Source organism: Carcharodon carcharias, chromosome 5 (assembly GCF_017639515.1).
Source record: "Carcharodon carcharias isolate sCarCar2 chromosome 5, sCarCar2.pri, whole genome shotgun sequence".
Classification (NCBI taxonomy): domain Eukaryota; kingdom Metazoa; phylum Chordata; class Chondrichthyes; order Lamniformes; family Lamnidae; genus Carcharodon; species Carcharodon carcharias.
This window is the reverse complement of record NC_054471.1, coordinates 118098583-118113686: the sequence shown is the minus strand read 5'-3', so window position 1 is coordinate 118113686 and position 15104 is coordinate 118098583. Positions and strand designations below refer to the sequence as shown.

Here is a 15104-nt window from a genome sequence, read left to right as displayed (position 1 = left end):
GTTGATGACGCAGTTGAGAGTGTCATTGACACGGTTAATGGTGCTGTGGAAAGAGTTGAGGGTGTTGTTGACAAGGTTGAGGGTGTTGTTGACAAGGTTGAGGGTGTTGTTGACACAGCTGTGGGTATTATTGACACTGTGGAGGGTGTTGTTGACACAGTTGAGGGTGTTGTTGACACTGCGATGGGTATTGTTGATACTGTTGAGGGTGTTTTTGAAACAGCTATAGTTGTTTTTGACACTGTTGTAGTTGCTGACACTGTTGAGGGTGTTTTTGACATGGTTGAGGGTGTTTTTGACATGGTTGAGGGTGTTTTTGACATGGTTGAGGGTGTTGTTGGCACAGTTGAGGGTGTTGTTGACACAGTTGAGGGTGTTGTTGGCACTGTTGTGGGTGTAGCTGACATAGTTGAGGGTGTTGATGACGTAATTGAGGGTGTTGATGACACAGTTGAGGGTGTTGTTGTCACATTTTTGGGCGTTTCTAACACGGTTGATGGTGTTGTTGACAGGGTTGAGGGTGTTATTGACACCGCTATGGGTGTTGATGACACAGTTGAGAGTGTTGTTGAAATGGTTGAGGGTGTTGTTGGCACAGCTGAGGGTGTTGTTGGCACAGCTGAGGGTGCTGTTGATACAGTTGAGGGTGCTGTTGATACAGTTGAGGGTGTTGTTGACACAGCTGTGGGTGTTGTTGCCACTGTTGAGGGTGCTTTTGACACAGTTGAGAATATTAATGACACGGTTGATGGTGTTGTTGCCACAGTTGAGGATGTTGTTGCCACAGTTGAGGATGTTGTTGCCACAGTTGAGGATGTTGTTGCCACAGTTGAGGATGTTGTTGACACTGTTGAGGATGTTGTTGACACTGTTGAGGGTGGTGTTGACACTGTTGAGGGTGGTGTTGACACTGTTGAGGGTGGTGTTGACACATTTGAGGGTGGTGTTGACACATTTGAGGGTGGTGTTGACACATTTGAGGGTGTTGCTGACACGGTTGAGATGGTTGTTGGCATGGTTGAGGGTGTTGTTGACATGGTTGAATATGTTGTTGAAACTGCTGTGGGTGTTGCTGGCACAGTTGATGGTGTTGCTGGCACAGTTGATGGTGTTGTTGACAAGGTTGAGGGTGTTGTTGACAGGGTTGAGGGTGTTGGTGACAAGGTTGAGGGTGTTGTTGACAAGGCTGAGGATGTTGTTGACCCGGTTGAAGATGTTGTTGCCACTGTTGATGGCACTGTTGAAATAGATGTTGGGGTTTTTGACACAATTGTAGGTGTTGACACTGTTGAGGGTGTTGTTGACACAGTTAGGTATGATTTTGACACATTAGAGAGAGTTGTTGGGACAATCAAGGTTGTTATTGGCACAGCTGAGGGTGTTTTTGACAAAGTTGAAGATGTTGTTGACACAGTTGAGGTTGCTGTTGACATGGTTGATGGTGCTGTTGACACACTTGAGGGTGTTGTTGACACTGCTGTGGGCATGGCTGACACAGTTGACGGTGTTGTTGACACATTTGAGAGTGTTGTTGACACGGTTGAGGGTGTTGTTGCCGCAATTGAGGATGTTGTTGACAGTGTTGAGGGTGTTGTTGACACAGTTGAGACGGTTGTTGGCATGGTTGAGGGTGTTGGTGAAACAGTTGAGGATGTTTTTGGCACAGATGAGGGTGTCGTTGACACGGTTGAGTATGTTGTTGACACTGCTGTGGGTGTTTTTGGCACAGTTGAGGGGGTTTTTGACACAATTGAGGATGTTGATAACAGAGTTGATGTTGTTGACATAGTTGAGGGTGTTGTTGACACAGTTGGGGATGCTGATGACACAGTTGAGGGTGTTGTTGACACGGTTGATGCTGTTGTTGCCACAGATGAGGATATTATTGACGCTGTTGAGGATGTTGTTGACAGAGTTGAGGGTGTTGTTGACACAGTTGATGGTGTTGTAAACAGGGTTGGGGGTGTGGTTGACAATGCTGTAGGTGTTGTTGACACGGTTGATGGTGTTGGCACAATTGAGGGTGTTGTTGACACAGTTGAGGGTGATGTTGACACAGCTCTGGGAGTTGTTGACACAGTTGAGGGCATTATTGACACTGTTGAGTGTATTGTTGAGACGGCTGAGGGTGTTGCTGAAACTGCTTTGGGTGTTGCTGACACGGTTGAGGGTGTTGTTGACACCGCCGTGGGTGTTGTTGAAACAGATGAGGGTATTGTTGAGAAGTTTGTTGGTGTTGTTGCCACAGTTGAGGGTATTATTGACACAACCATAGGTGTTTTTGATACAATTGTAGGAGTTGATACTGTTGAAGATGTTGTTGATATGGTTGAGGATATTGTTGGCACAGTTGAGGGTGCGCTTAACACAGTTGAAGATATTGTTGGCACGGTTGAAGGTATTGTTGACAGATTTGAGGGTGTTGTTGACATGGATGAGGGTGTTGTTGACATAGTTGATGGTGTTGTTGAAACAGTTGAGGGTGTGGCTGACACTGCTGTAGGTGTTTTTGGCACAGTTGAGGGTGTTTTTGACTCATTTGAGGATGTTGATGACACAGTTGAGGGTGTTGTTGACACTGCTGTAGTTATTGTTGACAGAAATGAGAGGGTTGTTGAGGCATCGGATGGTGTTGTTGCCTCAGTTGAAAGTATTGCTGACACAGCCATAGGTGTTTTTGACACAATTGTAGGTGTTGACACTGTTGAGGGAGTTGTTGACATAGTTGAGGGTATTGTTGGCATAGTTGAGAGTATTGTTGACACAGTTGAGGTTATTGGGGGCAAAGTTGAAGATGCTGTTGGCACAGGTGAGGATGTTGCCACAGCTGAGTATGTAGCTGACACTGTTGAGGTTGTTGTTGACACGGTTGAGGTTGTTGTTGACACAGTTTGGGATGCTGACGATGCAGCTGAGAGTGCTGTTGACACAGTTGATGGTGCTGTTGGCATGGATTCTAGTGTTGTTGCCACAGGAGAGTATTTTATTGACATTATTGAGGATGTTGTTGAAACTGTTGAGGATGTTGACACAGTTGAGGGTGTTGTTGACACAGTTGAGGGTGTTGTTGACACAGTTGAGGGTGTTGTTGACACTGTTGAGGGTGTTGTTGACACTGTTGAGGGTGTTGTTGACACTGTTGATGGTGTTGTAAACAGGGTTGGGGGTGTGGTTGACAATGCTGTGGGTGTTGTTGACACAGTTGAGGGTGTGGTTGACACGGTTGAGGGGGTGTTTGACACAGCTGCGGGTATTGTTGACAGAGCTGAGAGTGTTGTTGACACAGCTGAAGGTGCTGCTGCCACAGTTGAGGGTGTTTTTGACTCATTTGAGGATGTTGTTGACACTGTTAAGGGTATTGTTGACACTGCTGTGGGTGTTGTTGACATAGATGAGGTTGTTGTTGAGGCGTTGGATGGTGTTGTTGCCTCAGTTGAGGGTATTGTTGACACAGCCATAGATGTTTTTGACATAATTGTAGGTGTTGACACTGTTGAGGGTGTTGTTGACATGGTTGAGGATATTGTTGACACACTTGTGGGTGTTGTTGACATGGTTGAGAGTGTTATTGACACAGTTGATGGTGTTGTTGACATGGTTGAGGGAGTGGTTGACACTGCTGTGGGTGTTTTTGGCACAGTTGAGGGGGTTTTGGACACAGTTGAGGATGTTGATAACAGAGTTGATGATGTTGTTGATATAGTTGAGGGTGTTGTTGACACGGTTGATGGTGTTGTTGCCACAGATGAGGATGTTGTTGACGCTGTTGAGGATGTTGTTGACACGTTTGAATGTGTTGACACAGTTGATAATGTTGATGACACACTTGAGAGTGTTGTTGAGACTGTTAATGGTGTTGTTGACACAGTTGAGGGTGTTGCTGACAGAGTTGAGGGTGTTGCTGACATAGTTGAGGGTGTTGCTGACATAGTTGAGGGTGTTGCTGACACAGTTGTGGGTGTTGTTGACACAGTTGTGGGTGTTGTTGACACAGTTGAGGGTGTTGTTGACACAGTTGAGGGTGTTGTTGACACAGTTGAGGGTGTTGTTGGCACTGTTGAGGGTGTTGTTGACACAGTTGATGGTGTTGTAAACAGGGTTGGGGATGTGGTTGAAAATGTTGTAGCTGTTGTTGACACGGTTGAGGGTGTTGTTGACCCGGTTGAGGGTGTAGGTGACACAGCTGTGGGTATTGTTAACACAGTTGAGAGTGTTGTTGATACAGCTGAGGGTGCTGCTGCCACAGTTGAGAGTGTTTTTAACTCATTTGAGGATGTTGATGACACAGCTGAGGGTGTTGTTGACACTGCTTTGGGTGTTGTTGTCATAGATGAGGTTGTTGTTGAGGCGTTGGATGGTGTTGTTGCCTCCGTTGAGGGTATTGTTGACACAGCCATAAAGGTTTTTAACATAATTGTAGGTGTTGACACTGTTGAGGGTGTTGTTGACATGGTTGAGGGAGTGGTTGACACGGCTGTGGGTGTTTTTGGAACAGTTGAAGGAGTTTTTGACACAGTTGATGATGTTGTTGACATAGTTGATGATGTTGTTGACATAGTTGAGGGTGTTGTTGACACAGTTGATAATGTTGATGACACACTTGAGAGTGATGTTGAGACTGTTAATGGTGTTGTTGACACAATTGAGGGTGTTGTTGCCACTGGTGAGGGTATTGTTGACATAGCCATAGGTTTTTTTGACACAATTGTAGTTATTGACAGTGCTGAGGGTGTGGTTGACACTGCTGAGGGTGTGGTTGACACTGCTGAGGGTGTTGTTGACACGGTTGATGGTGTTGTCGCCACAGTTGAGGATGTTGCTGATACTGTTGAGGATTTTGTTGACACAGTTGAGGGTGTTGTTGACACAGTTGATAATGTTGATGACACACTTGAGAGTGTTGTTGAGACTGTTGCTGGTGTTGTTGACACAGTTGAGGGTATTGTTGACACAGCCATAGATGTTTTTGACACAATTGTAGGTGTTGACACTGTTGAGGGTGTTGTTGATGTGGTTGACGATACGGTTGGCACAATTGAGAGTTTTATTTGCACAGTTGAGGATATTGTTGGCAAAGTTGAAGACGTTGTTGGCACAGATGAGGATGTTGCCTCAGTTGAGGGTGTTGTTGACACAGCTGAAGATGATGTTGACACTGTTGAGGGTGTTGTTGACACAGTTGATGGTGTTGTAAACAGGGTTGGGGATGTGGTTGAAAATGTTGTAGCTGTTGTTGACACGGTTGAGGGTGTTGTTGACCCGGTTGAGGGTGTAGGTGACACAGCTGTGGGTATTGTAAACACAGTTGAGAGTGTTGTTGATACAGCTGAGGGTGCTGCTGCCACAGTTGAGAGTGTTTTTAACTCATTTGAGGATGTTGATGACACAGCTGAGGGTGTTGTTGACACTGCTTTGGGTGTTGTTGTCATAGATGAGGTTGTTGTTGAGGCGTTGGATGGTGTTGTTGCCTCCGTTGAGGGTATTGTTGACACAGCCATAAATGTTTTTAACATAATTGTAGGTGTTGACACTGTTGAGGGTGTTGTTGACATGGTTGAGGGAGTGGTTGACATGGCTGTGGGTGTTTTTGGAACAGTTGAAGGAGTTTTTGACACAGTTGATGATGTTGTTGACATAGTTGATGATGTTGTTGACATAGTTGAGGGTGTTGTTGACACAGTTGATAATGTTGATGACACACTTGAGAGTGATGTTGAGACTGTTAATGGTGTTGTTGACACAATTGAGGGTGTTGTTGCCACAGGTGAGGGTATTGTTGACATAGCCATAGGTTTTTTTGACACAATTGTAGTTATTGACAGTGCTGAGGGTGTGGTTGACACTGCTGAGGGTGTGGTTGACACTGCTGAGGGTGTGGTTGACACTGCTGAGGGTGTTGTTGACACGGTTGATGGTGTTGTCGCCACAGTTGAGGATGTTGCTGATACTGTTGAGGATTTTGTTGACACAGTTGAGGGTGTTGTTGACACAGTTGATAATGTTGATGACACACTTGAGAGTGTTGTTGAGACTGTTGCTGGTGTTGTTGACACAGTTGAGGGTATTGTTGACACAGCCATAGATGTTTTTGACACAATTGTAGGTGTTGACACTGTTGAGGGTGTTGTTGATGTGGTTGACGATACGGTTGGCACAGTTGAGAGTTTTATTTGCACAGTTGAGGATATTGTTGGCAAAGTTGAAGACATTGTTGGCACAGATGAGGATGTTGCCTCAGTTGAGGGTGTTGTTGACACAGCTGAAGATGATGTTGACACTGTTGAGGATGTTGTTGACACGGTTGAGGGTGTTGTTGACACTGTTGGGGATGCTGATGACACAGCTGAGAGTGTTGTTGACACGGTTGATGGTGTTGTAGGGACAGTTTCTGGTGTTGTTGCCACAGGTGAGTATTTTGTTGACACTGTTGAGGGTGTTGTTGGCACTGTTGGGGGTGTTGCTGACATAGTTGAGGGTGTTGTTGACACTGTTGATGGCGTTGTAAACAAGGTTGAGGGTGTGGTTGATACTGCTGTGGGTGTTGTTGACACAGTTGAGGGTATTGTTGACACCGCTGAGGGTGTTGTTGCCACAGTTGAGGTTGTTGTTGACTCAGTTGAGGGTGTTGTTGACACAGTTGGGGATGCTGATGACACAGCTGAGAGTGTTGTTGACACGGTTTCTGGTGTTGGCACGGTTGATGGTGTTCCTACCACAGGTGAGTATTTTGTTGACACTGTTGAGGGTTTTGTTGTTACAGTCGAGGGTGTTGTTGATGTGGTTGAAGGTGCTGTTGGCACAGTTGAGAGTTTTATTCGCACAGTTGAGGATATTGTTGGCAAAGTTGAAGATGTTGTTGGCACAGATGAGTTTGTTGCCACCGTTGAGGGTGTTGTTGACAGAGCTGAGGATGTTGTTGACACTGTTGAGGGTATTGCTAACACTTTTGAGGATGTTGTAGACAGGGTTGATGGTGTTGTTGCCACAATTGAGGGTGTTGTTGCCACAGCTGAGGTTGTTGTTGACTCCGTTGAGGGTATTGTTGACACAGTTGGGGATGCTGATGACACAGCTGAGAGTGTTGTTGACACGGTTGCTGGTGTTGGCACTGTTGATGGTGTTCTTGCCACAGGTGAGTATTTTGTTGACACTGTTGACGGTGTTGTTGACCTGGTTGAGGGTGATGTTGACACAGTTGATAATGTTGATGACACACTTGAGAGTGTTGTTGAGACTGTTGCTGTTTTTGTTGACACAGTTGAGGGTATTGTTGACACAGCCAAAGATGTTTTTGACACACTTGTAGGTGTTGACACTGTTGAGGGTGTTGTTGACATGGTTGAGGGTGCTGTTAGCATAGTTGAGAGTTTTATTCGCACAGTTGAGGATATTGTTGGCAAAGTTGAAGATGTTGTTGGCACAGATGAGGATGTTGCCACAGTTGGGGGTGTTGACATAGCTGAGGATGATGTTGACACTGTTGAGGGTGTAGTTGGCACTGTTGAGAGTGTTGTTGACACAGTTGAGGGTGTTGTTGGCACTGCTGTGAGTGTCGCTGACGTAGTTGAGGGTGTTATTGACACTGTTGAGGGTAATGTTGACACTGTTGAGGGTAATGTTGACACTGTTGAGGATTTTGTAGACAGGGTTGAGGGTGTGGTTGTCACCGTTGAGGGTGTTGATGACACAGTTGAGGTTGTTGACACAGTTGGGGATGCTGATGACACCGCTGAGAGTGTTGTTGACACAGTTGATGGTGTTGGTACGGTTGATGGTGTTCTTGCCACAGTTGTGTATTTTGTTGATACTGTTGAGGGTGTTGTTGTCACAGTAGAGGATGCTGATGACACAGTTGACAGTGTCATTGACATGGTTGATGGTGTTGTTGACACAGTTGAGGGTAGTGCTGACACAGCTGTGGGTGTTTTTGACACAGTTGAGAGTGTTGTTGACACAGTTGGGTGTGTTTTTGATATGGTTAATGGTGTTATTGATAGAGTTGAGGGTATTGCTGACACTGTGGAGGGTGTTGTTGACATTGTGGAGGGTGTTGTTGACATTGTGGAGGGTGTTGTTGGCACAGTTGTATGTGTATGTGTAGGTGTATGTGACACAATTGTACGTGCTGACACTGTTGAGGGTGTTGTTGACATTTTTGAGGGTGTTGTAAACATGGTTGAGGGTGTTCTTGACACAGTTGAGAGTGTTGTTGACATGGTTGATGGTGCTGACATAGTTAAGGGTGTTCTTGACATGGCTGAGTGTGCTGTTGCCAGAGTTAAGGGTTTTTTTGACACAGTTGAGGGTGTTGCTGACATGGTTGAGGTTGTTGTTGGCACAGTTAAGGGTGTTGTTGACAAAGTTGAGGATATTGTTGGCACAGATAAGGATGCTGTTAACACTGTTGATGGTGTTGTTGACACAATTGAGGGTGTTGATGGCACGGTTGTCGGTATTGCTGACATCATGGAGGGTGTTGTTGACACAGATGAAGGCATTGTTGACACATTTGTGGATGTTGTTGACATGGTTGAGTGTGTTATTGACACAGTTGATGGTGTTGTTGACACGGTTGGGTGTGTTTTTGATATGGTTAATGGTGTTATTGATAGAGTTGAGGGTGTTGTTGACATTGTGGAGGGTGTTGTTGACATTGTGGAGGGTGTTGTTGACATTGTGGAGGGTGTTGTTGGCACAGTTGAGGGTGTTGTTGGCACAGTTGAGGGTGTTGTTGGCACAGTTAAGAGTTTTCTTCTTAGGGTTGAGGATATTGTTGGCAAAGTTGAAGATGTTGTTGGCACAGATGAGGATGTTGCCACAGTTGAGGGTGTTGTTGACACAGCTGAGGATGTTGTTGACACTGTTGAGCTGGTTGTTGACATGGTTGAGGTTGTTGTTGACACAGTTGGAGATGCTGATGACACAGCTGAGAGTGTTGTTGACACAGCTGATGGTGTTGTAGGCACGGTTTCTGGTGTTGTAGGCACGGTTTCTGGTATTGTTGCCACAGGTGAGTATTTTGTTGCCACAGGTGAGTATTTTGTTGCCACAGGTGAGTATTTTGTTGACACTATTGAGGATGTTGTTGACACTGTTGAGGGTATTGTTGACACAGTTGAGAGTGCTGTTGGCACTGTTTTGGGTGTTGCTGACATAGTTGCGGGTATTGTTGACACAGCTGACGATGTTGTTGACACTGTTGAGGGTGTTTCTGACTCAGTTGATGACGCTGTTGACATTTCTGTGGGTGTTGTTGACACAGTTAAGGGTGTTCTTGACACTGTTGAGGATGTGGTAGACAGAGTTGAGGATGTTGTTGACACCGTTGAGGGTGTTGTTGCCACAATTGAGTATTTTGTTGACACTGTTGAGGGTGTTGTTGTCACAGTTGAGGGTGTTGTTGTCACAGTTGAGGGTGTTGTTGTCACAGTTGAGGGTGTTGTTGAGACTGTTGAGGGTGTTGTTGAGACTGTTGAGGGTGTTTTTGACTCAGCTGATGGCGCTGTTGCCACAGTTGAGGGTGCTTTTGTCTCAGTTGAGGATGTTGATGACACAGTTGAGATTGTTGACACAGTTGAGGGTGTTGTTGACACAGTTGGGGATGCTGATGACACAGCTGAGAGTGTTGTTGACAGGGTTGATGGTGATGTTGGCACGGTTGATGGTGCTGTTGTCACAGTTGAGGGTGCTGATGACACAGTTGACAGTGTCATTGACATAGTTGATGGTGTTGTTGACACAGTTGAAGATGTTGTTGACACACTTGAGAGTGTTGTCGAGACTGTTGCTGGAGTTGTTGACACAGTTGAGGGTATTGTTGACACAGCCATAGATGTTTTTGACACAGTTGTAGGTGTTGACACTGATGAGGGTGTTGTTGACATGGTTGAGGGTGCTGTTGGCACAGTTGAGTGTTTTATTCGCACAGTTGAGGATATTGTTGGCAAAGTTGAGGATGTTGTTGGCACAGATGAGGATTGTGCCACCGTTGAGGGTGTTGTTGCCACAGGTGAGTATTTTGTTGCCACAGGTGAGTATTTTGTTGCCACAGGTGAGTATTTTGTTGACACAGTTGAGGATGTTGTTGACACTGATGAGGGTGTTGTTGACACAGTTGAGGATGTTGTTGACACTGTTGATAGCATTGTAAACAGAGTTGAGGATGTGGTTGACACTGTGGAGGGTGTTGTTGCCACAGTTGAGTGTGTTTTTGACTCAGCTGACGACGCTGTTGCAACAGTTGAGGGTGTTTTTGTCTCAGTTGAGGATGTTGTTGACACTGTTGATAGCAATGTAAACAGGGTTGAGGATGTGGTTGACACAGGTGAGGGTGTTGTTGACACAGTTGAGAGTGTTTTTGACTCAGCTGACGACGCCGTTACCACAATTGAGGGTGTTTTTGTCTCAGTTGAGGATGTTGATGACACAGTTGAGGTTGTTGTTGCCACAGTTGAGGGTGTTGTTGAAACAGTTGGGGATGCTGATGACACAGTTGAGAGTGTTGTTGACACGGTTGATGATGTTGTTGGCACGGTTGATGCTTTTTTTGCCACAGGTGAGTATTTTGTTGACACTGTTGACGGTGTTGTTGCCACAGTTGAGGGTGTTGTTGACAGTGTTGATGGCATTGTAAACAGGGTTGAGGGTGTGGTTGACACTGCTGTGGGTGTTGTTGACAGTGTTAAGGGTGTTGTTGACACCGTTGAGGATGTTGTTGCCACAGTTGAGGGTGTTTTTGACTCAGCTGATGGCGTTGTTGAAACTTCTGTGGGTGTTGTTGACACAGTTGAGGGTGTTGTTGACACGGCTGAGAATGTTGTAGACATGGTTGAGGGTGTTGTTGACACCGTTGAGGTTGTTGTTTCCACAGATGAGGGTGTTGTTTCCTCAGTTGAGGGTGTTTTTGTCTCAGTTGAGGATGTTGATGACACAGTTGAGGGTGTTGTTGACACAGGTGAGCGTGTTGTTGACACAGTTGAGGGTGTTTTTGACTCTGCTGATGGCCCTGTTGCCACAGTTGAGGGTGTTTTTGTCTCAGTTGAGGATGTTGATGACACAGTTGAGGTTGTTGTTGACACAGCCGTACGTGTTTTTGACACAATTGTAGGTGTTGACACTGTTGAGGGTGTTGTTGGCATGGTTGAGGGTGTAGTTGACACGGTTGATGTTGTTGCTGATACAGCTGATGGTGTTGGCACAGTTGAGGGTGTTGTTGACATGGTTGAGGATGATGTTGACACAGCTCTGGGCGTTGTTGACACTGTTGAGTTTGTTGTTGACACTGTTGAGTTTGTTGTTGACACTGTTGAGTTTGTTGTTGAGATGGCTGAGAGTGTTCTTGACAGTGCTGTAGGTGTTGTTGACACAGTTGAGAGTGTTGTTGGCACAGTTGAGAGTGTTGCTGAAACTACTTTGGGTGTTGCTGAAACAGTTGAGGGTGTTGTTGACACTGCTGTAGGTGTTGTTGATACAGATGAGGGTGTTGTTGAAAAGTTTGGTGGTGTTGTTGACACTGTTGAGGATGTTGTTGATGCTGTTGAGGATGTTGTTGACGCTGTTGAGGATGTTGTTGACGCTGTTGAGGCTGTTATTGAAACCATTGAGGGTGTTGTTACCACAGTTGAGGGTGTTTTTGACTCAGCTGATGGCACTGTTGACACTTCTGTGGGTGTTGTTGAGACTGTTGATGGTGTTGTTGAGACTGTTGATGGTGTTGTTGAGACTGTTGATGGTGTTGTTGACACAGTTGAGAGTGTTGTTGACACAGTTGAGAGTGTTGTTGACACAGTTGGGGGTGTTGTTGACACAGCCGTAGATGTTTTTGACACAATTGTAGGTTTTGATACTGTTGAGGGTGTTGTTGACATGGTTGAGGGTGTTGTTGACATGGTTGAGGGTGTTGTTGACACGGTTGATGGTGTTGTTGACACGGTTGATGGTGTTGTTGCCACAGTTGAGGATGTTGTTGATGCTGTTGAGGATGTTGTTGACGCTGTTGAGGATGTTGTTGACGCTGTTGAGGATGTTGTTGACGCTGTTGAGGGTTTTGCTGACACAGTTGAGGGTGTTGTTGACACAGTTGAGGGTGTTGTTGACACAGTTGAGGGTGTTGACACAGTTGAGGGTGTTGTTGACACAGTTGAGGGTGTTGTTGACACTGAGGGTGTTGTTGACACTGTTGAGGGTGTTGTTGACACTGTTGAGGGTGTTGTTGACACAGTTGATAATGTTGATGACACACTTGAGAGTGTTCTTGAGACTGTTGCTGGTGTTGTTGACACAGTTGAGGGTGTTGTTGACATGGTTGAGGATGATGTTGACACAGCTCTGGGCGTTGTTGACACTGTTGAATTTGTTGTTGAGTTGGCTGAGGGTGTTCTTGACGGTGCTGTAGGTGTTGTTGACACAGTTGAGAGTGTTGTTGGCACAGTTGAGAGTGTTGCTGAAACTACTTTGGGTGTTGCTGAAACAGTTGAGGGTGTTGTTGACACTGCTGTAGGTGTTGTTGAAAAGTTTGGTGGTGTTGTTGACACTGTTGAGGATGTTGTTGACACTATTGAGGATGTTGTTGACGCTGTTGAGGATGTTGTTGACGCTGTTGAGGATGTTGTTGACGCTGTTGAGGCTGTTGTTGAAACCATTGAGGGTGTTGTTACCACAGTTGAGGGTGTTTTTGACTCAGCTGATGGCACTGTTGACACTTCTGTGGGTGTTGTTGAGACTGTTGATGGTGTTGTTGAGACTGTTGATGGTGTTGTTGAGATTATTAATGGTGTTGTTGACACAGTTGAGAGTGTTGTTGACACAGTTGGGGGTGTTGTTGACACAGCCGTAGGTGTTTTTGACACAATTGTAGGTGTTGGTACTGTTGAGGGTGTTGTTGACATGGTTGAGGGTGGTGTTGACACGGTTAAGGGTGTTGTTGACACAGTTGAGGGTGTTGTTGACACAGTTGAGGGTGTTGTTGACATGGTTGAGGGTGCTGTTGCCACAGTTGAGGGTTTTTTTGACTCAGTTGAGGATGTTGTTGACATAGTTGCGGGTGTTGTTGACATAGTTGCGGGTGTTGTTGACATAGTTGAGGGTATTGTTGACACGGTTGATGGTGTTGTTGCCACAGTTGAGGATGTTGTTGACGCTGTTAAGGATGTTGTTGATGCTGTTGAGGATGTTGTTGACGCTGTTGAGGATGTTGTTGATGCTGTTGAGGATGTTGCTGACGCTGTTGAGGATGTTGCTGACGCTGTTGAGGATGTTTTTGATGCTGATGAGGGTTTTGTTGACACTGTTGAGGGTGTTGTTGACACAGTTGAGGGTGTTGACACAGCTGAGGATGCTGTTGACACTGTTGAGGTTGTTGTTGACATGGTTGAGGGTGTTGTTGACACAGTTGGGGATGCTGATGACACAACTGAGAGTGTTGTTGCCACAGCTGATGGTGTTGTAGGCACGGTTTCTGGTGTTGTTGCCACAGGTGAGTATTTTGCTGACACTGTTGAGGATGTTGTTGGCACTGTTGAGGGTGTTGTTGACACAGTTGAGAGTGCTGTTGGCATTGTTTTGGGTTTTGCTGACATAGTTGAGGGTATTGTTGACACAGTTGAGGATGTTGTTGACACTGCTGTGGGTGTTGTTGCCACAGGTGAGGGTGTTTCTGACTCAGTTGATGGCGCTGTTGACATTTCTGTGGGTGTTGTTGACACCGTTGAGGGTGTTGTTGCCACAATTGAGTATTTTGTTGTCACAGTTGAGGGTGTTGTTGTCACAGTTGAGGGTGTTGTTGTCACAGTTGAGGGTGTTGTTGAGACTGTTGAGGGTGTTGTTGAGACTGTTGATGGTGTTTTTGACTCAGCTGATGGTGCTGTTGCCACAGTTGAGGGTGCTTTTGTCTCAGTTGAGGATGTTGATGACACAGTTGAGATTGTTGACACAGTTGAGGGTGTTGTTGACACAGTTGGGGATGCTGATGACACAGCTGAGAGTGTTGTTGACAGGGTTGATGGTGATGTTGGCACGGTTGATGGTGCTGTTGTCACAGTTGAAGGTGCTGTTGACCCGGTTGAGGGTGTTGTCAACACAGCAGAGGAAGCTGATGACACAGTTGACAGTGTCATTGACATAGTTGATGGTGTTGTTGCCACAGTTGAAGATGTTGTTGACACAGTTGATAATATTGATAACACATTTGAGAGTGTTGTCGAGACTGTTGCTGGAGTTGTTGACACAGTTGAGGGTATTGTTGACACAGCCATAGATGTTTTTGACATAGTTGTAGGTGTTGACACTGATGAGGGTGTTGTTGACATGGTTGAGGGTGCTGTTGGCACAGTTGAGAGTTTTATTCGCACAGTTGAGGATATTGTTGGCAAAGTTGAAGATGTTGTTGGCACAGATGAGGATGTTGCCACAGTTGAGGGTGTTGTTGCCACAGGTGAGTATTTTGTTGACACTGTTGAGGATGTTGTTGACACTGATGAGGGTGATGTTGACACAGTTGAGGGTGTTGTTGGCACTGTTGATAGCATTGTAAACAGGGTTGAGGATGTGGTTGACACAGGTGAGGGTGTTGTTGACACAGTTGAGGGTGTTTTTAATTCAGTTGAGGGTGTTGTTGACACTGTTGATAGCATTGTAAACAGGGTTGAGGATGTGGTTGACACTGTGGAGGGTATTGTTGCCACAGTTGAGGGTATTGTTGACACGGTTGAGAGTGTTGTTGCCACAGCTGGCGGTGTTGTTGACACAGCCGTACGTGTTTTTGACACAATTGTAGGTGTTGACACTGTTGAGGGTGTTGTTGGCATGGTTGAGGGTGTAGTTGACACGGTTGATGTTGTTGCTGAAACAGCTGATGGTGTTGGCACAGTTGAGGGTGTTGTTGACACGGTTGAGGGTGATGTTGACACAACTCTGGGAGTTGTTGACACAGTTGAGGGCGTTGTTGACACTGTTGAGTTTGTTGTTGAGATGGCTGAGGGTGTTCTTGACGGTGCTGTAGGTGTTGTTGACACAGTTGAGAGTGTTGTTGGCACAGTTGAGAGTGTTGCTGAAACTACTTTGGGTGTTGAAATAGTTGGGGGTGTTGTTGACACTGCTGTAGGTGT

General features: G+C 45.7%; 2 protein-coding genes across 2 annotated transcripts; both read right to left on the bottom strand.

Annotated features, from left to right (window-relative positions):
• Positions 1-3429: 3429 nt before the first annotated feature.
• LOC121277744 (putative uncharacterized protein DDB_G0282133) lies at positions 3430-10628 on the bottom strand. The gene is made up of 9 exons (XM_041187383.1): positions 10132-10628; positions 9615-9895; positions 8674-8860; positions 6714-7915; positions 5905-6233; positions 5469-5700; positions 4783-5111; positions 4285-4599; positions 3430-3825 (listed from the first exon to the last, which is right to left on the bottom strand). Exons 1-9 carry the CDS (start codon positions 10626-10628, stop codon positions 3430-3432), a joined length of 3768 nt encoding a protein of 1255 aa, XP_041043317.1.
• Positions 10629-11034: 406 nt separating this feature from the next.
• Positions 11035-13367, bottom strand: LOC121277743 (putative GPI-anchored protein pfl2). Its single transcript, XM_041187382.1, has 7 exons — positions 13138-13367; positions 12723-12742; positions 12242-12625; positions 11929-12034; positions 11787-11845; positions 11512-11680; positions 11035-11281 (listed from the first exon to the last, which is right to left on the bottom strand). Exons 1-7 carry the CDS (start codon positions 13365-13367, stop codon positions 11035-11037), a joined length of 1215 nt encoding a protein of 404 aa, XP_041043316.1.
• Between the last annotated feature and the right edge of the window lie 1737 nt (positions 13368-15104).

Bases quoted from the DNA above. Each gene is read 5' to 3' on its own strand.
- LOC121277743 (XM_041187382.1), bottom strand. From the start codon at position 13,367: ATGTCAACAACAACCTCAACAGTGTCAACAGCATCCTCAGCTGTGTCA. The intron at 12,743-13,137 runs GTCAACAACATC...CACCATCAACAG, and splicing joins TCAACAACATCCTTAACAGC to TCTCAACAACACCATCAACA. The intron at 12,035-12,241 runs GTGTGTCATCAA...AACCCTCAACAG, and splicing joins AGTCTCAAGAACACTCTCAA to CGTCAACAACATCCTCAACA.
- LOC121277744 (XM_041187383.1), bottom strand. From the start codon at position 10,628: ATGCCATCAACACTGTCAACAACACCCTCAACTGTGGCAACAACACCG. The intron at 7,916-8,673 runs GTCAACAACACC...AAACACCCACAG, and splicing joins CCAACAACACCCTCCACAAT to CTGTGTCAGCACTACCCTCA. The intron at 5,701-5,904 runs GTCAACAACACC...ATCACTCTCAAG, and splicing joins GCGACAACACCATCAACCGT to TGTGTCATCAACATTATCAA.